This window comes from Saccostrea echinata, unplaced genomic scaffold (genome assembly GCF_033153115.1).
Source record: "Saccostrea echinata isolate AGI-Se365-2 ecotype Australia unplaced genomic scaffold, CSIRO_AGI_Sech_v1 ptg000010l, whole genome shotgun sequence".
Classification (NCBI taxonomy): Eukaryota; Metazoa; Mollusca; class Bivalvia; order Ostreida; family Ostreidae; genus Saccostrea; species Saccostrea echinata.
The window spans coordinates 1,213,114-1,238,607 of record NW_026889759.1 but is presented as its reverse complement, the minus strand read 5'-3'; the positions used below and the strand labels follow the sequence as shown (position 1 = coordinate 1,238,607).

The 25,494-nt window shown below is 34.8% G+C and overlaps 1 protein-coding gene across 2 annotated transcripts; it reads left to right on the top strand.

Annotated features, from left to right (window-relative positions):
- Window positions 1-3,012: 3,012 nt before the first annotated feature.
- LOC133184098 (uncharacterized) lies at window positions 3,013-23,947 on the top strand. 2 transcript variants are annotated; one of them, XM_061318930.1, is made up of 4 exons: window positions 3,013-3,136; window positions 7,656-7,841; window positions 21,801-22,409; window positions 22,449-23,947. In XM_061318930.1, the coding sequence occupies exons 2-4, from the start codon at window positions 7,668-7,670 to the stop codon at window positions 22,677-22,679; spliced, it is 1,014 nt and encodes a 337-aa protein (XP_061174914.1). In that variant the 5' UTR covers window positions 3,013-3,136; window positions 7,656-7,667; the 3' UTR covers window positions 22,680-23,947. The 2 variants fall into 2 exon arrangements, with proteins under 2 accessions (XP_061174914.1, XP_061174913.1); XM_061318929.1 differs by having other exon boundaries at window positions 21,801-23,945.
- Window positions 23,948-25,494: the final 1,547 nt, after the last annotated feature.

The window sequence follows — 25,494 nt, the reverse complement described above, 5'->3', positions numbered from 1 at the left end:
ATTTATATGGAAGCATCCTCAGAAAGTGGAAATTTTAATTTGTTCAAATTATGACCCCTGGGGTAGGTTGAGGCCACAGTGGGTGATCAAAGTTTTACATAGATATAGGGAAAATCATAAAAGTACTTCTTCTCCAAAACAGCAGGGTGATGATATGCCACTAATACCAGCATCCTGAAGTAATGCAGATTCAAGTGTATTCCAATCATTTTTTTTTTTGGGGGGGGGGGGGGGGAATTAATTAGGGATCAAATTAGGAATGGGAAAAATATCTTTAAACATTGTTTGAATGTTGGGGGTTGTTGTTGTTGTCATATATTGAAATATATTATACAATTTTCCTAATATTTCATTTTCTTAAGAATTTATGAGGGCAAGCTGCATACAATGTAAATATGAAATTGATGAAAGAGTTTTCATCAAACTATTGAATGTATGTGATATAAATCTAAGCCAGTTTAAGTGAGTCCAAATTGGTCATAGCATGACAAACTCTAATACTCAGGTAACCGTTAAGTCCCAATTGGTCCTTTTGTTTTTAGTTCACCTGAGCTGAAAGCTTAAGTGAGCTTTTCTGATCACCTAGCTGTTGTTCGTCATCCATCCGTCTGTAAATTCTCACATTTTCATCTTCTTTTCAAGAACCACTGGGTCAATTCTAACCAAAGCTGGTACAAAGCATCCTTGGGAGAAGGGGAATTTAAATTGATAAAATGAAGGGTAAAGGGGAGATAAGAAAAGACAAAAATAGGGTGGGGTCATTAAAAAATCTCCTCTAGAAGCACTGGGCCATAAAAGCTGAAACTTATATGAAAGCATTCTGGGGTAGTGTCAATTCTAACTTGTTCAAACCATGGTCCCCAGGGGTAGGGTGGGGCCACAATAGGGAATCCAAGTTTTACATTGAAACATACAGGAAAAAATTTTTTTAAAATCTTTTTCTCAAGAACCTCTGAGTTAGAAAAACTGAAGCTTATGTAGAAGCTTCTTGGGGTAGTGTAGATTCTAAATTGTTCAAATCAAGACCCCCTGGTGCAGTGTGGGCCACAATGAGTATTACAAAGGGAAATCTGGTGAAGACCAGTAGGGCCAAAGTCACTCAGTGAGTTTTGTGGCCCATTGGGCTCTTGTTTTTTGGTTGTTTTTTTTGTGTCCTTAATCTCTCAATGAAACTGTGTCTAGTGTCTATGCTTTATATTCTGCATTCATTTAAAATTGCTCTCAGCAAAGATTTGAATCGTTAGATTTTCCTCATTCCATTCTGAAATTTTGCACCCTAAACAGTACCAGTTTTTTAAAGGTAAAAGAACTTTTGAATTTCATTATGTCTAAAGAATAAATTTATGCGTTGGTACATCCTTTGTGATGTCAAAAATAATTTTTTTCATTCAAATGTTTAAGAGACAAAAAAGTAGAAAAATCTAGTATTAAAACTAATTTTATTTGCAATTACTTTAATTCATTTATGATTTGCAATCACATCCCATTTGTCTCTGTTGGGATCAAATAAGACTTGGGCTGCCATAGGGTCCTCCCACGTACAGTCTCTCCTTTCCACTGCTGGAATATAGCTGAAATATTGTCAAATTAGTTTAACCCTTTATGATAAATACATGTATCGGTATGGAATATTCACACTGAATATGATGAGTAATTATCCATGTTAGCTATTAAAATGTTGGCTTTGACATATGATGATGGATTGTCATAGCGTTGACCTCTTGCAGTGTATGTGGTATATACACAGTCCCAATTGCGACATTCTGATAAAAAATTCTGGTATTTCTCAACATTTGAGGAAGTAAAAAATAAAAACTTATGTAGCAATTATGATCAGATCTTCCAGTAAGTGTTTGACAGTATACAGTAAGTTTTTTCAGGTCCAGAAAAGAAATGTTTAACAATATATATATATATATATATATATATATATATATATATATATATATATATATATATATATATATATATATATATATATATAATGGAGAAAATGTAAGGAAAATTTGTAAATGTATATAATTGTGAATTACATGTTCTTGTAATGATTTGTTTATTTTTTTAATTAGGTAATTTTAAATTCTGAAATTCTGGTAAAAAGATAAAGTTAAAAAATATATGATTTTTAAAAAAATTCTTATTTCATTATTATTATTATTATTATTATTATTATTATTATTATTATTTTTACAGAGATGCTGTTGTCTGACCAAGGGTGTAACAAGGAAGGTTAACAGATTTACAGGAGGTTCACACAAGTAAAAGTTACTGGTATTTAACTTAAGTCAATTTATACAGTCATTTTTAACAGTATGAAAAAAAAAGCCAACAGGACATTGTAAAAATTATAATAATGATACCTGTATCTAAAACTAAATATTTGAAAATTATTACCTAGTAATAAGCCACAAATTGTTAAACACCATCAATTTATGTCTGAGCAGAGAAATATTTCCAGTTTTGATTTAATTCAAGATTTACACTATATTCTTATTCAACACTTTTTTTCACCTTTGCTCCCCACTGGATTTGATTTGAAAGAAGTTATTCTATGTGTGTATAAATATATTGCTTTTAGTTAATAGAATAAAGAAACATTTAGCATGCAGACTCATGCATACTTAATCAATTAAACGACATGACCTCAGGGTGCTAATAAGCGTCATGGATGGTAAAACACATCCTCATACATTATTACAAGTTAATATTCATTGCTAATTAGCAGATACTAGGACAAGCCCTTCATAGAGTTGGGAAGTTTTTATGCCAATTTGTTTGTATTTTGGTCCACGACGCTCCCCACTTGTGACAAGTTGTCGGTATTATAAGGCTGCTCTTATACACCTTTAGTCTACATACTGTTATGTCACAGGATAGGACCTGTTCTCTCTCACCGTAGATTTACAACAGAAGTCTGTGTGGAATGAATATTAAGCAGTCCTATAAGATTAATGACTGCAAAATTTCACTTCATTCTGATAAAATTACTATGAGAGCAGAATGTGATATATATAACACAAAGGAAATTAATTATATCTGAAGTATGTGGTTTCTGAGATGATTTTCTTCCGTGATTTTTATTCAAAGTTAAGATGTCCAGAAAATAAACATAATCTGGAGCAAAAATATATCAAATGTAAGTTATTTATGATTTCTCTCTCTCTTTTTTTTTATTTGACACAAGAAAAAAAAAAGATGTTTGATATGATATTATATGACAAACAATGTTCAATATCAATGCATGCATGTTTATAAATAGATTTTACACGCACATATACTTAATAATGCTAGTCATGCAAAGTCATGTTACTATAATTTTCATTGTCTGTTTATATTATGAAAAAAAGAAGGGTTCAGAAACCATCCTGTGCTATAGTCACTAGCTATCAAGAGGCCCATGGGCTGGCCATTATAAGTTTGCTCACTTGTATATATACCCTTGGTTCTGCTGTTCTTCATCAGATTTTTGAAATATTTTCTGTCCCTAAAATAAATTGCCATATTGAGACCCTTCCTAAGTAAAATGATTTTAGCCCCACATTCATACTGATAGATTTTATCTTCTCTAGCCAGTTGGTATATTTGATATTAAAGTTTTCCATCCCTAATAGGACCTAATTCTCTATCCTTAAATATCCATTACGTATATAATACTCTGATAATAATTCAAAGCATTTTACAGTAGAAAAGGATTTACCAAGAGAAAGTTTCAAAAATGTAATTAACTAATCAGTAATTAATTAACAGAAATTGCATTGAAGTCTATGGAGACAAGCGATTTATTTTGAAATAAAAATTCAAATAATAAGAATATCAATAAATACTGTAGTGGAAAGATGCATTAAATCATTAGAAATAGAATGACAATTGAAAACAATTTTTTTACCGTATAGATTTTTTAAAATTGATTTTTATTACTTAAAATAAGAGGGAGATAACTGTTCAACAAAGGTCAAGGTCATAAATTAGGACACGTTCCATTCTTACATGCTAATAGCAATAAATTGGAATCATGTCTAAATATACTGAGTATTCCACCCATACACATTTGTTATGTATTCAAATTTATTGAATCCGAGGATATTAGGGATGGAATATCTTAAGAAGATTTTTAAATGACTCCATCTAATTAAGGTCTTCTGTCTCCACGGAAGACCTTATAGTGATTCTATTGTTTCTTATTATTATTATCATTATTATTCTTTTTTTTTTTAGACAAAATTTTGTGCACGCGATTTCTCGAAAACTATTCAATGAATTTCCTTGAAATTTTCAGGGATAAAAGGTCCTTATATGAATTTTTAATTCCGTTTTTTGGTAAACTCGGTTCCAGTGCCAAGTTATGGACAATTTTCTGATTTTAAAATGCAATTTTGTCCGCGAGTGTTCTCAAGAATGGCTTAAGATATTAACTGGAGACTTGTTAGAGATGATAGAACATGATTTTTAGATTGGAGAGGGCACCTTTTCGTCTGTCGTCGGCACTTCCGGTCGCTTACGGAAGTGATCAAAGAAATCGTTAAATTTCAACTTTCCTTTTTTAAATCAATTCTTACATCACTTTATTGCATCTATTTTGTAGTTTTGAAATATGTTGGTCCCACCGGAAACAAATATGTCAACTTCCGGTTATAAGAGAAAAACTACATAATTTGAGTATTTTTCTTTCCCATTAATATCTATTGTAGATAAAGTATTTGGAATGAATTTTAAATATGTTATTCAGACAGCAAATGTCTAGAGTAACCTCAAATATCTTTCAAAAATTCACTTCCGGTCGCGTGTTTTTCTGTCCTCAAAATCAGAAGTTGTCTGAGCAAGATCAAGGAAACGGTAAGAGATTAAGACACCAGACTTATATGAGCAACAGACCTTAAGATGTAGCAAAAACCACTTGGGTTCAGAGCGTCAGCCGTCACTTCCGGTCGTCACAGGAAGTGATCAAAGAAATCGAAAATTTCAACTTTTCTTTTTTTATTTAAAAATTGCATCACTTTATTGCATCTTTTTTGCAGATTCGAAAGATGTTGGTCCCACCGGAAACAAAAACGACAACTTCCGGTTATAAGAGAAAAACTACAAAATTTGAGTATTTTATTTTCCTACAAATATTCTTTATAGATAACGTATTTGAAATGAATTTTAAATATGTTATTCAGACTGCAAAGGTCTAGAGTAACCTTAAATATCTTTCAAAAATTCACTTCCGGTCGCGTGTTTTTCTGTCCTCAAAATGAAAAATTGTCTGAGCGAGATCTCAAAAACAGGTAAAAGATTAAAACACCAAATTCTTATGAGTAGCAGACCTTGAGGAGTAGGCAAAACCATTTTGGTTAAACGCGTCTGTCGTAACTTCTGGTCGTCACAGGAAGTGTTCAAAGAAATCAAAAATTTTAATTTTTCTTTTTTAAATTAAAGTTTGCATCACTTTATTGCATCTCTTTCGCTGTTTTGAAACATGTTAGATTGCACCGGAAACAAAAACGTCAACATCTGGTTTTAGGTGATAAACTACGTTACTTCGATATTTAACCTTCTCATAAATATTGCTTATCGATAAAGTACTTGAAATGTTTTTATGCATTTTGTAGATACTGCAAATGTACAGAGAAACGTCAGAGATTTTTTATAAAATTCACTTCCGGTCGCGTGTTTACCTGTCCTCAGAATTAGAATTTGTTCTCACAATATTGCTCGGCAACAGTAAATGACTGAAGTCTAAAACTTTCAGAACTGATAGTCAGTCATCAGTTTATTTGAATCGCGAGGAAATCTTGTATCGCCGTTACTTCCGGTCGTGACAGGAAGTGATGCAAAAAAGTGAATGGTTAATGATTAGCACGTTGGATTTTCACCCTGACAACCAGGGTTAAATCTCCAGAGTGTCTGAATTTCTTTTATCACCTTTCAGCTTGAATTTACGTTTTTACTTTCAAAATCGGACGGAAGACCTCTCATTGCTCGCAATGACTTTCTAGTTTTAACTATTTCTTTAAATTAATTATGTTCATTTGAAAATACCCATACATGTATGGCTTTTCATTTCATCAATGAACTTGAATCTTCTTCATCCAAGGGTGCTTTGTAACAAGGTCACAGGAGAAGAAGTCAAAAATGTGTAAAGACTTAAATAATGAGACATCAGACACCAGATGGACAGAAAATGGAGAAATCTTAATCAGAAAAACTTATAGTGCTTGAGTCTTTGTCTCAGGTTAGCCATAAATTGGGCAGCTCTTTTATTACACGAAAGCTTTGGTAAAATTTATGCTTAATTGATATATATTTAATATGTCTTACAATAGCAACAAAAAAATGATCTGTCCATATTTGACTAAATTTATGTGTGTGAGGGTGTGTGTGTATGCATGGTTATTGTGTTTGTCAGTTATCTTCTTGTAAAAAGCTATTTATTCCGTATCCTTTAAAATCTTATTCTGTTTGTAATTAAGCTACTATTAATGACATCCATTTATACAGTAATTGCTGTTTATGTTTTTATTTCCCTTTTTGAACCACTACAGCTTTTAACCAATAACAAATAATGCGCAGTAGGTGTAATTATTGAAGATGAGTAAACCACAGAGTGAATCATTTGGGATAGGTACATCGATCCTCTCTGTGTTTCAAATTTTAAAAGAGTGAGTATTAATCATTCACAAATGGAGATTAAAAGTGTTAAACAGTGTTTCCTTTAAAAAAAAAAAATGTCTTTTTATAATAAATGTTACTCACACCAGCAGATATACCAGGAGATTAATTTATTTTACATTTCTAGATCTGTCTTAATGTGTTAATTGCAGGCTATTTTAAGTTCCTTCAAACCTTGAATTAATTAATTTCTACAAACCTAAAGGTAAAGAATTAAAAACAAATTGCAATTTAATGCAAGTTTCTATAGTTAAGAACTGTTTCAATTGTGCATGGGAATTACAATTTTATGGTTACTAAATAAAGGGAAAAAATGTTTCCCCTTTTTTGGTAAAAAATAAAAAGTGTTCCTTAATTTTAATATTTTTTCATATATTCATTTATTCATTCAAAGAATGGTTATAAACACTATGGTGAAAACATCTTTTATCAGTGATAATTAACAGTGAAAAAGATGTACATCTACAGTATTTGGAGATTTGTAGGTAGATTGAATTTCTGTTTATTAACTTTACGTGTATTTAACATACCCTTCGGGCTTCATTACCAGTATTTCATGAAATAGTTTGATCACTTTGAATAGGAGTACCATTTGCAATCATTAGCTAACTCCTTTGAGGAAGTATAATATAAAGTACATATTAATTCATGTATCTGGCAATTTGTGTAGCACTTCAAGATGTTCAAGGAATACAGGAAGTCTATATTTATACTTGTTCATTAATATGTCAAATTATGTACTCAAGTGTTTCAAGTAGAAACTCATGAGTTATTTCCCTCAGCAAGCATTCTGAATTGAATGAGAATGCAAAATGTATAAAGGTACTGTCATGGAAATATATACATCACAATTTGTAGGAAATGATGAGACATTAATCTGGTTGTTTAAGTGATGTAAAGACAGCAATCAGTGTAGAATGGTAGGCATTGCTTGTAATCTGGCTTTTGTAACACTTGTTTTTTCATATAAGCACAGATTTTATGCTTGACAATCTTCATTTTAGATCAGATTTAGGATGGACATGGTTATTGGAATCAAATTGGTCACCATTCTGATGAGTTCTCTGAAGGGGCTGGTGGAGGGACACGGTCGTCTTATAGATCCTCCCAGCAGGTCCAGTATGTGGCGCTACGGATATAGAAATCCCCCCAACTACAATGATAACCAGCTCTACTGTGGAGGTGTACAGGTATGAGTATCAATAGTTATACAGTCATTACAATATACTGTGGAGGTTTACAAGTATGAGTATCAGTAGTTATATAGTCATTACAATATACTGTGGAGGTTTACATGTATGAGTATCAGTAGTTATACAGTCATTACAATATATTGTGGAGGTTTACAAGTATGAGTATCAGTAGTTATACAGTCATTACAATATACTGTGGAGGTGTACAAGTATGAGTATCAGTAGTTATACACAGTCATTACAATATACTGTGGAGGTTTACAAGTATGAGTATCAATAGTTATACAGTCATTACAATATACTGTGGAGGTTTAATAGTATGAGTATCAGTAGTTATATACAGTCATTACAATATACTGTGGAGGTTTACAAGTCTATACAATATACTGTGGAGGTTTAATAGTATGAGTATCAGTAGTTATATAGTCATTACAATATACTGTGGAGGTTTACAAGTATGAGTATCAATAGTTATACAGTCATTACAATATACTGTGGAGGTGTACAGGTATGAGTATCAGTAGTTATACAGTCATTACAATATACTGTAGAGGTTTACAAGTATGAGTATCAGTAGTTATACAGTCATTACAATATACTGTAGAGGTTTACAAGTCTATACAATATACTGTGGAGGTTTACAAGTATGAGTTTCAGTAGTTATAAAGTCATTACAATATACTGTGGAGGTTTACAAGTATGAGTATCAGTAGTTATACAGTTATTACAATATACTGTGGAGGTTTACAAGTATGAGTATCAGTAGTTATACATTCATTACAATATACTGTGGAGGTTTACAAGTATGAGTATCAGTAGTAATACAGTCTTTACATACCTTGGAGGTGTATACGTACTGTGGTACATTGGCGGTATACTGTAGATTAGTATTGTTATGGACCTGTGGTGGCACAGTATTTACTTATTTATTTATCTATTTATATTATTAGTGGCCTAGTATTTATCTATCTATTTATTTATTTATAATTAATGTTACTGTGTATATATAATTATTTATTTATTGTTGATGTTGTTACAATATTTATTGCAAATATTTAAAGGATTATTCCTGATACATAAATTATTTAACGTCGTCTGTGTAGATGTCTACTTTAGTGCTGTACTGTACTACAGTGAATGTATACAAGGATTGGATAATTCTTGTATCCAGAAAGAAATACAACCTCAAGATGATTCAACAATTAGTTAGAGGTGCAGAGACAATTATTTATCAACTTTGTCTATCAGCAACTTGTGTTATATAGAATTACTAAGCGTAATCACCCAGCTGACAGCCAGCTACAATTATGTCAACACGTGCTCAGCACATCGTCACCTCGGAGAGATGATTCAGCTTTAAATACCATTTACCATAATTTATAGACATAATAAACAGAATCTACATGATTTAATTACTCACGTATGAATGTTAAGACATCGTTAAATACTTTGTATAAGCCGCATCAGTCGTAATCTCTAGGCAGAATTCAGCAATGTTTTCATTCGCAGACGGCCATGTTCCTTCATGAATAATAATGAAGGGTCACGTGATAAACACTATATAAGGCCGATCCCGACCTGAAATCATCACTTCGGTCATCAAAATGAGCCAGCAGCAGCTTTTCCAGCCAGACCATCCGGCTCCGAAGGTGAATATTTTGCACCTTCTCTATTAGTTACATAGATTTGAACATACATTCCATTCATGATCTATTGATGTTTAGTAGGAACACCATCACCACCTTCTGTATCATATTCAGCATCCCTACTCACCTTCCCTAGAAGGTGCAACTAGAGAGAGTTCAACACCTTCCATCACCTTTTATCAACTTCTACTAGAATTATAACTGCAATTATATAGCCTATATATTATTACATGTATTACACTATATGTACCTTGGTTAGGTACCATAGTTGTGTACACCTTCAGTTGATAGGTCACCTTCTACACCTTCTCTGTACCAAGTGTACCTTCTACTTATCAATAGAGATTATCACCTTCTCAGAACTTCTACACCTTCTTATGAAAGCCAGGCATCACCCCGAGAAAATATCAACATCTAGAGACCTGAACTACATTAAAGAGCGCGTTTGACTTTGTGCTTTTTAACTTAATAAATTCATAGATATTTTTAATCATCTTGGTCATTACTTGATTTCTGACAGGTACAGGAGGGCTCACAAACTTTGAAACGTCTGCAACCTTTACTCATAAAATAGTGGGTCATTATAATACTACAGGTTTCAGCAGGTGTATGCGTTACAATTGGCGCCCAACGTGGGGCCCTCAGTTATTCTGTACTTGTGAAATTAAGTAGTTTGACAAGATGTCTACATCAAGCATAGAAGGTACATCAACTCTAGAAGGTACTGTCTCAGCACCTACAATAGATTCTAGTGAAGAGGTGATATTTAATCCTAGACATCATTCATCTCAGCATCCATTGTATGTTGATAGAGAATTATACACATCCCCAAATGTATCTCAAAACATCCAAGGTGCATATGATGCAGAAGGTGATGGTCCTGCTCAGAAGGGAGGTAACTCCACCATCCTCCAAGAGTTACTATCTTTAAAGCAGAGCTTAAAACTTGAAATTAGAAATGCTTGTTCAGAAACTACAGAAATCTGTTATGATATGCAGCATAGGTTAGGTAGAGATGTAGCAGATCTGCGTTCAGACTTAGAAAATCAACTGTTATGCTTGAAAAATAGACTTACACAAATTGAGAATCAACACCTGAGCAATCACAACACCAAATCATATGAAGTTAGGCAAACAAACAAAACACTGACTTCTACAAATCATAGCTGCCAAACCAACACCATAATGACCAAGTCACCACAAACTGAAACAATTGTACCAAATGTACAGAGTTCTAATCAAACATCACATCCCCATGACTCATCTCCACACAATACAAGGGGGAGAACTCTGACACAATCACCTGACACATTTGGGCAAATTGAGGGTTCATCTTATATTCAACCAAGAGTTTGCAATCAAAGGGAGACAACTCCTACACTACCATCACCTGAAACAAACAGGGAAAATAGGGACATATTGCATCCCTCTCATTCTTCAATTCACAATCAAAGGGCAACAACTCATACAAAACCACAACTTTATGATGGTAGTGAAGATCTTGAAGAGTACCTTACCCAATTTGAAATAATTTCTGAAATAAATGGGTGGGACTACACAAGCAAATCTCTTCACTTAGCAGGATGCTTAAAAGGCCCTGCACGTTCCATTTTAAGTGAACTCAGTCAAATAGAACGACGAGATTACAAAAGCATAGTACGCTCTCTAAATACTAGATATGGTTCAGAGCAAAGAGCCGAGATTTTCCGCGCCAGACTGCAAACTCGAATCAGAGGAAAGGATGAATCCATACCAGAGCTAGCACAAGCTATAAGAAAATTGACCAGGCAAGCATACCCCAACGCTCCAGCTGATATCACAGATATATTGGCAATTGATCATTTTGTAGACGCTTTGCCTGAGATAGACATGAGACTAAGAATAAGAGAAGCTCATCCTAAAAACATCGGTGAAGCAGAGTCACAAGCAATCCGCTTGGAAACTTTTAGATTAGCAGACAAACAGAGAGGGCGCCTCGTCAGAACCCTACAGAAAGAAACAGATTTACGTAGCAGTACTGATTCCTCCAGAAATACAAAACAGTCACCAGATGATATATGCAAAACAATAAAGGATGAATTCTCCAGTGTGAGGAGTGAACTGAAATCAGTATGTCAAGATCTTAAACAGGTTGTAAACAGTTTGAGGTCAACTCCTCCACATAGATACTATCAACAAAATAGACCAAGAGATTCTAATTTTCAAAATAGGGCTTGGGGAGGATATTACAACAATCAATCTTATCAACCCATGAACCAACATAGAAGAGAGCCAGAAAACTACCAGAGACAACAAAAGAATGCAAATCGAACACCCCCAAGAAACAACAATCAGAATGGAACTTCAGCACAGAACAGCAGTTATCAGGGAAACGGAAGAGCGTCGGACTCGAGGGCCAGAGGTCGACCCCAGATGTAAAATGGCCCAACACCATCGTCATTAATGAATCTTGGTCAAAGAATGAGGGATTATTTGTTAAAGTGAAGGTACAAAATGAAGATATCGCCATGCTTGTTGACACAGGTGCAAATGTCACCTTGTTGAGTGAAAAATTTATCAACAGATTAGATAATTCTTTGAAACCAGATATTAGACCAGCCAACACCAGTCTAGTAACAGCAACAGGAGAAAGTACTCCATTTCATGGACAGAGCAAAGTTACTCTGTCGATTGGTTCTACGTGCTATGATCACAATGTACTGATCGCAAACATTGACAATGATGGAATTTTGGGATTAGATTTCCTGGTCAAGCACAATTGTAATGTCAACTTAGCCAAAGAAATTTTGAACATAGGATTGGAGGGTGAAGAAGTACCCTGCCATAGATTTGCAAACAATGCTTTGTCAACTTGCTGTAAAGTTGCGATTTCAGAAGATATTGAAATTCCCCCTAGAAGTGAAATGATTGTACCTGGTACCACAGCAGATGGTTATGTACCAGGACACTCCGCTTTCATTGAGGGCGCACAAAAATTTATTGAACGAAAAGGACTTCTAGTTGCCAAGTCACTTATAAATGTCAGCAAAGACATAGTACCATTACGAGTTATCAACTTATTCGATCAACCCTGTAAGCTTTATAAAGGCACCATTGCTGCTACATGTGAGAATGTAGAAACTGATGATATCTTCACTTTTAACAAAGTTCAAAGTATTTCAAAGAAGGAGACAAATCCCTCGGAAACAAAATCCCAACAAGTTCCTGAGCACCTTAAAGACCTGATTGAAAGATCAAGCATTCATTTACCCCCAGAAGAACGAGATAAACTTAAAGACCTCCTTTGCTCGTATCAACAACTATTTTCAAAGAACTCTTCGGATTTGGGCCACACAACTTTGGTAAAACATGAAATCAACACCGGAGACTACAGACCAATAAAACAAAGACCAAGAAGAATACCTTTGGCAAAACTGAAAGAAGCTAATGAGGAAATCTCTAAAATGAGGTCAGAGGGCATCATAGAGCCATCCATGAGCCCTTGGTCATCAAACATTGTACTTGTGAAAAAGAAAGATGGATCTCTTAGATTCTGCGTTGACTTTCGCCAGTTAAATGACATCACCATAAAAGACTCGCATCCTTTACCTAGAATTGACGACACCTTAGATGCACTGTCAGGGTCAAAATACTACAGTACACTTGACTTAAAGTCAGGTTACTGGCAAGTGGGTCTATCAGAGGATGCCAAACAGAAAACAGCATTTTCTTGTCCGGGGGGAGGACTTTATCAATTTACTGTAATGGCATTCGGGCTATGTAATGCCCCTGCCACATTCGAGAGGCTTATGGAGAGAATTCTACATGGTTTGTCATATGATATTTGCCTCGTCTACTTAGACGACATTATTGTTCATTCAAAAACATTTGATGAGCAAATTGAAAACCTAAAACTGGTATTTGATCGATTAAGAGAAGCCAACCTAAAGTTGAGTCCAGATAAATGTCAACTCTGTCAGAATGAAGTACTCTTCTTAGGTCACAAAGTCAGTGAAAATGGTCTTTCAACAGATCCAAACAAAATCAAAGCAGTCAAAGAATGGCCAACACCAAAGTCTACAAAAGAAGTAAGGAGCTTTCTTGGATTGACATCCTACTACAGGAAATTCATATTGCATTATGCAGATAAAGCAAAGCCCTTACACAGATTAACAGAAAAATCAACAAGATTTCAATGGAATGAAGAATGTCAACAGTCATTTGAAACTTTGAAGAATGCTTTAATTACAGCCCCAATTCTGTCTTACCCCAATGAGGAAGGCACTTTTATCCTGGACACTGACGCTAGTTTAGCTGGGTTGGGTGCAGTATTATCTCAGGTCCAGGAGGGGTCAGAAAAAGTTATTTCATACTACAGTAGAACCTTTACAAAGCCAGAGAGGAGTTATTGTGTCACTAGACGAGAGCTTCTTGCCATAGTTAGCTCTCTGAAATACTTTCATCACTATTTGTATGGACGTCACATTATTATTAGAACAGATCATGGAGCACTTAGATGGCTCCTCAACTTCAAGAGTCCTGAGGGACAAATGGCCAGATGGTTTGAGGTATTAGCTACATATGATTTTGAGATTCAACACCGAGCAGGCAGAAGTCACAACAATGCGGATGCTCTTAGTCGCAGACCCTGTGTTGAACCAGGATGTTCACACTGTACCAGAATAGAAAATAAAGAGTTAAAAGAAGAACAGAGAGAAACGACAACTTCTAGAAAAGTAGTAAATGCAATTACAAGATCAAAACGAAGAATTACAATACCAGAAATAACAACTGAAGAGTCCGCAACATTGAAGGAACAACAGAGAAATGATCCTATACTGAAATTCATTATAGATGCTAAAGAGAAAGGTTATAAACCTGAATGGGCAGATATTGCTGCAATGGGCAATACTTTGAAATTCTACTGGCAGAGATGGGATTCTTTAGAACTGAAAGACGATATTTTATATTACAGGTTTGAAAACACAAGAGGTTTTACCTCTTGGTTAGTCTTAATACCTGAATCAGCGAAAGAGACAATTCTTAGACAATTACATGATGGAATCACTGGGGGACATTTAGGAATTAAGAAAACTTTACTTAAAGTTCAGCAGAGATATTACTGGCATCGCTTGAAGAAAGACGTAGAGAGCTGGTGTCGCAATTGTCATTTTTGTGGAAGCAAGAAGCCACCTCCAAAGAAATGGAGGGCGCATTTACAACAATATAATGTTGGAGCACCTTTTGAACGTGTAGGCATGGATATTTTGGGTCCATTTCCTAGAACTAATACAGGAAATAAATATTTGTTAGTAATCGGTGATTACTTCACCAAGTGGTTAGAAGCCATCCCCATAAAGGATCAAGAGGCTACCACAATAGCGAAAGCTTTTGTCAATAGAATAGTGTCCATATTTGGAACACCTTTACAGCTCCATACCGATCAAGGTACGAGTTTTGAGTCTACAGTTTTCAAGCAAGTGTGCACCTTGCTAGGAATTCAGAAAACTAGAACAACTCCCCTGCATCCCCAATCTGATGGAATGGTCGAGAGAGGAAATCGAACCATAAACCACATGTTGTCAGCATTTGTTTCAGAAAATCAAAGAGACTGGGATGAACATATATACTTATTAATGTTAGCCTACAGATCATCAGTGCATGAAACAACTAAAGTTACCCCCAATGAGATGATGTTTGGTCGACAAGTCACCTTACCTATAGAATTGCTATATGGTACCCCTATAGTAGATAGCAATCTTCCAGACTATAGCGAAGAATATGCGTTTCAACTCCAGCAACGAATAGAGAAAATTCATCAATTTGCGAGAGAAAACCTCCAACTATCTTCAGAGAACATGAAGCGGCGTTACGATAAACAATCAAATATATTACAACTAGAACCTAATGCATTAGTATGGCTTTTCAACCCCAAAAGGTCTAAGGGCCTCTGTCCCAAACTACAATGTAAATGGGAGGGTCCCTACACCATCATTCAAAAATTGAATGATGTCATTTTCAAAATCCAGAAAAACAAACACTCAAAGCCCAAGATTGTACATCATGATCGCCTCAAACCCTACATAAACAACATTAAAGTTTAATATCAACACCTATTATACACCAAATGAGCGCAGAGCTGCATCATCTAGTATCTATCATCCAAAGTAAATATATCTATAATCTATAATCTAGTATCTATAATTTCTTCAGGATACCTTATATATTAAATTTCAGATTACCATGTTCCACTGTACGGAGTGCCCTGAATTATCTTTTGAGCGGCGGAGTTTATGCGAGCGGCACGTGTTTGAGAAACACAGCGGCTTTGGGTATCAATGTACCATTTGCCTGAAGGTCTTCAATAGACCTGACAATCACTCAGGGAGATGTGTGGGCAATGAACTTCTGCTGAGGAAGAAATCAACCAAGACTTTCACAGAAGAGGAGGCAGAAGAACACCGAAAGTTTATGAAAAGTTTAAGTCAGAAGATTTTTGTGAAGAAGGAAGACCTACGGCGAACACCATCAGAACGCCACCAAATTCAGCAGAATAACAGAAAAAGATCACATCAGAGAAGTTTGAGTAACACGCAAGAGGAGAAAGAGAATCAACAAGGCAACAAGCGAACTAGATCTGAAGACACTAGAAAAGTCATGGAGAAGGAATCAAGAGATAAGGTGAAGCCAGCTCGACCGTCAGCTCTGCAAGACCAAACAAGTAAATACACCAATCAGGAGCCTGAGATAAGATCACAGAAGGAGAAGGCACCAGCAGTGGAAACCTCAAGACCAGAAGATGACTGCCTTTCACTTTATGCCGGGGAGTTTTCAGACACCGAAATACAGGAGGCATTTGAAGAAATTGTGCAAGCGATGCCCAGACTTGACAATGAAGTGACCTTTCCCCCATTGAAGAAAATATCATCAGCCCCTTCAACACCAGATCATGCTAATCTACCATCAACTTCTGCTTCTTGTTCCACATCTTCCTCCCAAACAAACCCACAAGATTCCACCTACTCACCAACAGAGAAAGAGAACAAAGTTATAACTGCACCTAATTATATTGCAACTCCCAAGACAGATGAAAGAATGAAAAGGGTTAAAGAATCGCAAAGGAAAAGGTTAATATTAAACATAGGAGGCAGGCGATTTGAGACATCCGTCTCTACACTGATGACAAAGCCTCAGGCTCTACTAGCCAGGATGATTTCGCCATCAGGCATCAAGCCCTACAGTGTGGACAATGTCTATACCTACTTTATAGATAGAAATCCTAACAACTTCTCTGTCATATTAGATTACTTGAGGAATGGAGGAGACCTACCGCTGGATGCACTTCCAAATGATATCAGAGTTCTGCGAGAGATCACTCTGGAAGCCAAGTTCTACGAACTCAAGCATTTGGAACTTTTAAGTGAGAAGAAAATTATGGAGCTGAAAAGTGAAGAATTAAGTAGCCAACTCGCCATCCTGAACAAAATGTGATTTATACATTTGAGGACAAATGTTTTTAAAAGGTGGGGGGTAGTGTTATGGACCTGTGGTGGCACAGTATTTACTTATTTATTTATCTATTTATATTATTAGTGGCCTAGTATTTATCTATCTATTTATTTATTTATAATTAATGTTACTGTGTATATATAATTATTTATTTATTGTTGATGTTGTTACAATATTTATTGCAAATATTTAAAGGATTATTCCTGATACATAAATTATTTAACGTCGTCTGTGTAGATGTCTACTTTAGTGCTGTACTGTACTACAGTGAATGTATACAAGGATTGGATAATTCTTGTATCCAGAAAGAAATACAACCTCAAGATGATTCAACAATTAGTTAGAGGTGCAGAGACAATTATTTATCAACTTTGTCTATCAGCAACTTGTGTTATATAGAATTACTAAGCGTAATCACCCAGCTGACAGCCAGCTACAATTATGTCAACACGTGCTCAGCACATCGTCACCTCGGAGAGATGATTCAGCTTTAAATACCATTTACCATAATTTATAGACATAATAAACAGAATCTACATGATTTAATTACTCACGTATGAATGTTAAGACATCGTTAAATACTTTGTATAAGCCGCATCAGTCGTAATCTCTAGGCAGAATTCAGCAATGTTTTCATTCGCAGACGGCCATGTTCCTTCATGAATAATAATGAAGGGTCACGTGATAAACACTATATAAGGCCGATCCCGACCTGAAATCATCACTTCGGTCATCAAAATGAGCCAGCAGCAGCTTTTCCAGCCAGACCATCCGGCTCCGAAGGTGAATATTTTGCACCTTCTCTATTAGTTACATAGATTTGAACATACATTCCATTCATGATCTATTGATGTTTAGTAGGAACACCATCACCACCTTCTGTATCATATTCAGCATCCCTACTCACCTTCCCTAGAAGGTGCAACTAGAGAGAGTTCAACACCTTCCATCACCTTTTATCAACTTCTACTAGAATTATAACTGCAATTATATAGCCTATATATTATTACATGTATTACACTATATGTACCTTGGTTAGGTACCATAGTTGTGTACACCTTCAGTTGATAGGTCACCTTCTACACCTTCTCTGTACCAAGTGTACCTTCTACTTATCAATAGAGATTATCACCTTCTCAGAACTTCTACACCTTCTTATGAAAGCCAGGCATCACCCCGAGAAAATATCAACATCTAGAGACCTGAACTACATTAAAGAGCGCGTTTGACTTTGTGCTTTTTAACTTAATAAATTCATAGATATTTTTAATCATCTTGGTCATTACTTGATTTCTGACAGGTACAGGAGGGCTCACAAACTTTGAAACGTCTGCAACCTTTACTCATAAAATAGTGGGTCATTATAATACTACAGGTTTCAGCAGGTGTATGCGTTACAGTATGTACTTTTTTCTTTGTGGTATTAATTTATGCTTTGTACATGGTGACACAAATTCTGCAGAAACTTGTCCCAGTGTACTTAAAGTACATTTAAGGTATACGTATACATGGATTGAACAGAAATTGTGATTCTGCAGAATTTTGACACTGTGGAAAAAAAGTTCATTTACATTATTTTAGGAATGACTCTAATTCTTGGCCAAATTATTCGAGTATAACCTGGTTTGGGTCAGTTTACGCTTTATAATCCGCGAAGCGGATTATAAAACAGCGTAAACTGACCCAAACCAGGTTATACTCGAATAATTTGGCCAAGAATTAGAGTCATTCCTTATAATTTAATTCTAAAATCATTAAACAACTGTGGGTGTAAAATTTCGTTGCTTTTTATTAGTTCAAATTTGCCGCTCAATAATACAACCCTAGTAACGGAAGTGATGGGTAGCAAGGGGAGGTAAAAACTGATACATAGTCCTAGCAGCCATGTTGTTTGTTTACATGTGGTAAGATCCAAGTTACTGTTTGAAGTTAAAGGTACATTTATTAAATCTGGAATTTTCCATGAATCCCGAGGACTGGAAATGAGAGGATTGCATGGATACAGACGATTCAGCTGGTTGTCAGGGGGGGGTGTCCCCATACCAAACCAGGTTATACAGAAATAATTTGTGTTCCTTTTTGGATATTAACCAATCAGAGGCAAGAATACAAACAAAATTAAATTATATAAATATCACTTGGATAAGATTATGTAAGCCTTTTTTAAGATATGAAATTTTGCCAAAGGTATGAATATGTTAACATATTCAAAGATAGAGAGAAAAAAAGTTCAATGTGAGAGTTAAGTAATAGAGGATATGCAATGTTTTGTAGTTGGATATGGAATTTATTTCATGAGTGGGACAGGATTTTTTTTACATTTTCACGAGTGCGAAGCAAGAGCAAAATGTAAAAAAAATCCTGTATCACGAGTGAAATAAATTCCATATCCAACTACTAAACATTGAATTTTCTGTATGATTTTCATTGATTCTCCCTTTGTCTCTTGTCTTTTGTTAACACGTACTGTCTGTCATAGGTGAGTAGTAGATAAGCGTTTGAAATAATTCATAGCTTAGCGATTGCGAGATTGAAAACATCGTAATCATGGATTTTAGCAACACATTTGGGAAAAGTCTCTTTCAGGATGGTTTAGTTACTGTCTCTATCTTTTGTCAGGTCAGAAAGTATTTTTTTACAAGACTCCTATTGAAGGGAAGGAAAATTGAGAGTTTTGCCACACTTCTGATATTTTCTCACACTGTGACAGAATATCACTTTGATATCCTTTCACACTGTGACAGAATATCACTTTTATTCATTAAATAAATCACAGTATTTCACTGTTGAAAATGTAATAAATAATGAAACTAGTGTAGTGCCTTGTTACAAAATTTATATCTTTCAGATTAAAAATGCAACACATTTTAAAGGCATTTCTATGCTTTGCTAAATGAAATGTAAGTTCAGTCTGTTACTTGGGCATATTCTTTGAAAGCCTGCTCATCCTTTTTGAAAGATGATTACAATATTAGATATATATAACACCATGACAGATGTCACTCACCAAGTCACATGTCATACTACAATGAACCAGTGAACTGCTGTCATAGCAGAACAGACATGAAAACTCTTTAGTGCCTCACAATTCAATCAAGTAATGTCCTGTACTGACAAAACACTATAATTCAACCAATAGAAATGTCTGCACTGCATTCTTCAGAGTCAATAATAATCAAATCTGGAATTAATACAGAGTTGTGCAAAACTGCCAGTCATACCAGCAGGAGTGTTTTTAAAATGTGATCAACTTGTAGATTTATGGCCATCACTGTTGGACCAAATGACTGGCATATAGTTTCTCCTACATGAGCCAATTTTTCAATGTAATTTTAATTCATAGAAAGTAAAAAATGATTGTGTAATATTTATTCCTTTAAACCAGATTGAGGCTGATAAAAGTGAAACCTATCAAATTTACTGCAAAATTGGGTAAAAAACTTAGAGTTATTCGGTTAAGAAAGATTATGGCAAAGAAATAACAGGGATAATTAAAATAGAATTGGGCAGAGGAGCAGGGATGTTGAAATTCAATGTTTATTAATTAAAAGATTACTATATAAAAGTTAAGTTTTTTTGATTTACTTTTGTGTTTTGTGATGTAAGATTTGAACAAGCTGCTTTTAATCAATTTGCCTTATTAGTCTGAATCATGACTGGCTATCTACAACAATATTTTCCACAACTGTTTAATAGGTAAAATACTTAGACTATAAGTACAAGCACTTATAGGCAGTGAATTTTGAATTGCAGGGTGTATATTTTTCAAATTTTTCTTGTAGTTTAATAGATTTCTTTTGGAGAATCATTATCATGCATAAAAAACAAAATTATATATGAGTGGACAGAGGAATGAACTTCAAGGCACAAGGTGTGGAAAACATAAATTTTCCCCTCAAAAATTTAAACATTTATACAGTATTTAATATATTTGAGTATCTTCACATATACATGTTTATATAGAGAATAATACATATATACCCTTTTCCATATCACATCCTGTATCAGCCTGAGACAACAATATCAGCCAGAGGGCCTAAGGCCCGAAGGCTGATATGTACAGGATGTGATATGGAAAAGGGTATGTTTTATTGTGTTTATTACGTACTTAATGGTAAAATACAGATACTTGAGCAAATACAAATAAATAATCAATGAGGCCATCTTTAAAAAATTGTTTGGTTGCCCTCTCCCGACCAACTGGCTAAAAATGGCCCAATTAACTCAAAACTTTTTTTGACCTCCAGGAAGCAAATTTTTTTTATGTATTCTGGACAATGAATTTAAAAAATTTAGCATTGAAATTGAAATTTTCTGAGAAAAAGAATTTCTTACCTACCTACCAACCCAATTTTTTCATCCTGAGTCGGGAGAGGGCAAACAAACATTATTTTAAAGGTGGCCTGACTACCTTATTATATCAAAGAACAGTACTAGTAATTCAAAATCAAGAGAAATGAACAAAAATAGTTGTACACTGTATTATGACAATAAGTACTGTTTTAAAGGTTTAATCTACAGGGGGTATAATATAAATCCATATCAGCCCTGCAGATCCATATCAGTTCTGCAGGATCTGTATCAACCTTGAAAGCTGATATAGCTTAATTGTGTCAGGCAATTATCGCACATGCAAAAAACCTGTATTTATTACCAAGTATGTAATATATATATTATATATATATATATATATATACATATATATATATATATATATATATATATATATATATATATATATATATATATATATATATATATATAAACTTCTTCACATTACCCTTTCCACAATTGTTTGTTTTTAAGTTTCTTTCTGTTACAGATCCAGTACGAGATGAATCATGGAAGATGTGGAGTGTGTGGGGACCCATTTCAGGGACCTCTTGACAACGAACCAGGGGGGAAATATGCTAATGGAATCATTGTTCATTCCACAACTGTTGGTGCAATCATGCCAGTTACAGTAGAAATAACAGCTCCTCACAAAGGGTATATGGAATTCAGACTCTGTCCAAATGACGATCCAAAAAAACTTATCACTCAAGGGTGTCTGGATAATTTTTTGTTACCTATCATTGAGTCCAAAAGTACCAAATATCCTGTAACAATTGCTGGAAAGTACAAGTTAAAACTACAACTTCCAGAGAGTGTCAAGTGTCGTGCTTGTGTTTTACAGTGGAAATATAACACAGGAAATAGTTGGGGAGTGGATCCAAAAACAAATAGAGGGTGTATAGGCTGTGGTAATCAGGAACAGTTTTATGGTTGTGCCGATATTGCTATAGGCCACATAAACATAGAACCAGGGTTTTCTTTGATAACTAATCAGATGAGTAAAGGAGGCCCCATTTTAAAGCCTGGTATGCCTACCCCTCCTCTGGTTCCCACTGAACTAGAAACATGGGGACCCATTTCACCAGACAGTGGAGAGGTGGATCCAGTTGTTGTTCCAGGCCACAGTGGATCCAAGTCAGATACAGCATACAAAGTGTACAAGAGTTTTTTAGACTTCCAAAGTCAATTTCCAAACAAATATGCCAGACCTTGTGTCTGTCATTCCTGTGTAGGCAAGACTTGTGTATGTGAATGTTTTGAAAGTGACATTTCTGCCTCATCTACAAACTATCTCCAAAATTATCTGAATATGTTGACCATTTTTGTTATGTCACTCATTTTACAAGGAGTTACATTTTACCTTTAGGCTAATTACTTATGAGACATAAATAACAGGGTTGCATTCAAGATCATAGCGGCTATGTGAATTATGCATGGAGCTATGATCTTGAATGATATGCTAGCCTACCCGCTACAAGGAGAAAGCTAGCAGAAATATTTTATGTAAGGTACCAAATCCAAGATGGCCTCCTAATAAAAATAGGGGGTTGTTTTCTCCATCTTAGGGAATTCAGCATACTTTGTTCCAAAAATTAGTTATTACTGAGACATTTGTAGCCAAAATCTAACAACTAATGGCTGTATTGCTGTTTTCATTTACCGGTATATATATTTATACAATCGTCTAAGACAAATGTTTTTTGGTATGGAACTGTCTGTCTTCTTGTTTATATGTCCATATTTGGACAATTGGTTTTTAGGTCACCTGAGCCGAAGGCTCAAGTGAGCCTTTCTGATCACTTTTTTTGTCCGGCGTCCATCTGCCTGTCCATCTGTCCGTCTGTAAACTTTTTAACATTTTCGACTTCTTCTCAAGAACCACTGGGCCAATTTCAACCAAACTTGCTACAAAGTATCCTTGGGTGAAAGGGATTCAAGTTTGTTCAAATGAAGGGCCATTGCCGTCTTTCAAGGGGAAATAATAAAGAATTAGTGAAAAATTAATAGCATCTTTTAAAAATCTTCTTCTCAAGAACCACAGGGCCAGGAAAGATGAAACTCATGTGGAAGCATCCTAAGGTAGTGTAGATTCAAGTTTGTTCAAATCATGACCCCAGGGGATAGGGAGGGGCCACAATGTTTTACATAGAAATATATAGGAAAAACCTTTAAAAATCTTCTTCTCAAGAACAGCAAAGCCATGCATGATGAGTCATATTTATATATAAGCATCCTCAGGTAGTGTAGATTCAAGTTTGTTCAAATCATGACCCCGTGGGGTGGGACCACAATGGAGGATCAAAGTTTTACATAGAAATATATAGGAAAAATTTTTTAATATCTTCTTCTCAAGAACAGCAAAGCCATGATGAGTCATATTTATATGGAAGCATCCTCAGGTAGTTTAGATTCAAGTTTGTTCAAATCATGACCCCCAGGGGTGGGACCACAATGGAGGATCAAAGTTTTACATAGAAATATATAGGAAAAATTTTTTAATATCTTCTTCTCAAGAACAGCAAAGCCATGATGAGTCATATTTATATGGAAGCATCCTCAGGTAGTTTAGATTCAAGTTTGTTCAAATCATGACCCCTGGGGGTAAGGCGGGGTCACAAGGGAGGATCAAAGTTTTACATAGAAATATATAAGAAAAATCTTTAAAAATCTTCTTCTCAAGAACAGCAAAGCCATGATGAGTCATATTTATATGGGAGCATCCTCAGGTAGTGTAGATTCAAGTTTGTTCAAATCATGACCCCTGGGGATAGGGCGGGGCCACAAGGGAGGATCAAAGTCTTAAATAGAAAAAAGATAGGAAAATATCTTCGGAAGAAGAACTGCAAAGCCATGATTAGTCATTCTGATATGGAAGCATTCTGAGGTAGTGTAGATTCAAGTTGTTCAAATCATGACCCCTGGGGGTAGGGCAGGGCCACAATGGGGGATCAAAAATTTTACATAGGAACATATAGGAAAATTTCTTCTTCTCAAGAACTGAAAATCATGTTTAGTCATTTTGATATAGAAGCATCCTCAGGTAGTGAAAATTCAAGTTTGTTCGAATGATGACGCCTGGGGGTAGGTAGGGGCACAATGGGGGATCGAAAGTTTTACATAAGAACATATAGAAAAATATTTCTTCTCAAGAACAGAAAAGCTATGTTTAGTCATATTGATATGGAAGCATCCTCAGGTAGTGTAGATGCAAGTTTGTTCAAATGATGACCCATGGGAAAGGGAGGAGGGATCAAATTTTTACAAAGGAATATATGGGAAAATTTTTTAAAATTCTCAAGTACAACAAAGCCATTGCCTAGCCAATATGCTCTGGTGAGCGATGTGGCCCATGGGCCTCTTGTTTAGCTTACCTGAACCAAAGGTTCAAATGAGCTTTTCTGTTCACCTGTCATCCTCCATCTATCAATCCGTCTGATAACTTTTCAACTTTCGACTTCTTCTGTTTAATTTTTACAAAGTAATGGCCTTGAACTCATCATTTTAAAGGTTAGGCCAACAATAAAAAAATAGAAAATGCCAATGACCTTTGAAAATTACTGCTACCCTGTCATTTTTTTTCAGTAACTTTTCCAAAGAAATACAGATTGTTGTCTGCATTATTTTTAAACTAAGGTTTTTTGATTTATCAAAAATGCTTTTGAGATTGAAAGTTTTATGTGTGTACATTGCAAACTTCAGTAAATTTCAAAATCAATTATCAGTGTATCACAAAATTTAAAAAAAAAAAAAAAAAAAAAAACAATTCCACCCACCTTGAAAAACGTAGATCGGAGAACATCAAATAAAAACTTTTTTAGTGATGGCCTTAGTTAAAAATGCATACTCATAGGGAGAAAAATCACTGTTCTCTGCTTTAGAAAACAGTCAGTTTAAGTTATTGTATTAGAGATATTGCTCATCACTTACTGGTACATATGGTACATACATGTATTTATATGATTTTCCTTTAAATTAAATGTATGAAAAAGCATTCAAACTCAAACATTTTTCTTTCAATTCGTTTTCTACAGCAGTTGTGAATTGTAAAGTTATGTATGGCCATATAAATACTTTGAAATATAATTCTATAAAATTGAAATATTTGATATGATGATTTATAAATTTAAGTAACAAATTAAGTATTAATTTTGTGGTTCTATGTTTACTGCTTTACTGCCTTT

Coding starts and splice junctions, on each gene's coding strand:
- LOC133184098 (XM_061318929.1), top strand. CDS start 7,668: ATGGACATGGTTATTGGAATCAAATTGGTCACCATTCTGATGAGTTCT. Junction 7,842..21,800: donor TCTACTGTGGAGGTGTACAG/GTATGAGTATCA, acceptor TTTCTGTTACAG/ATCCAGTACGAGATGAATCA.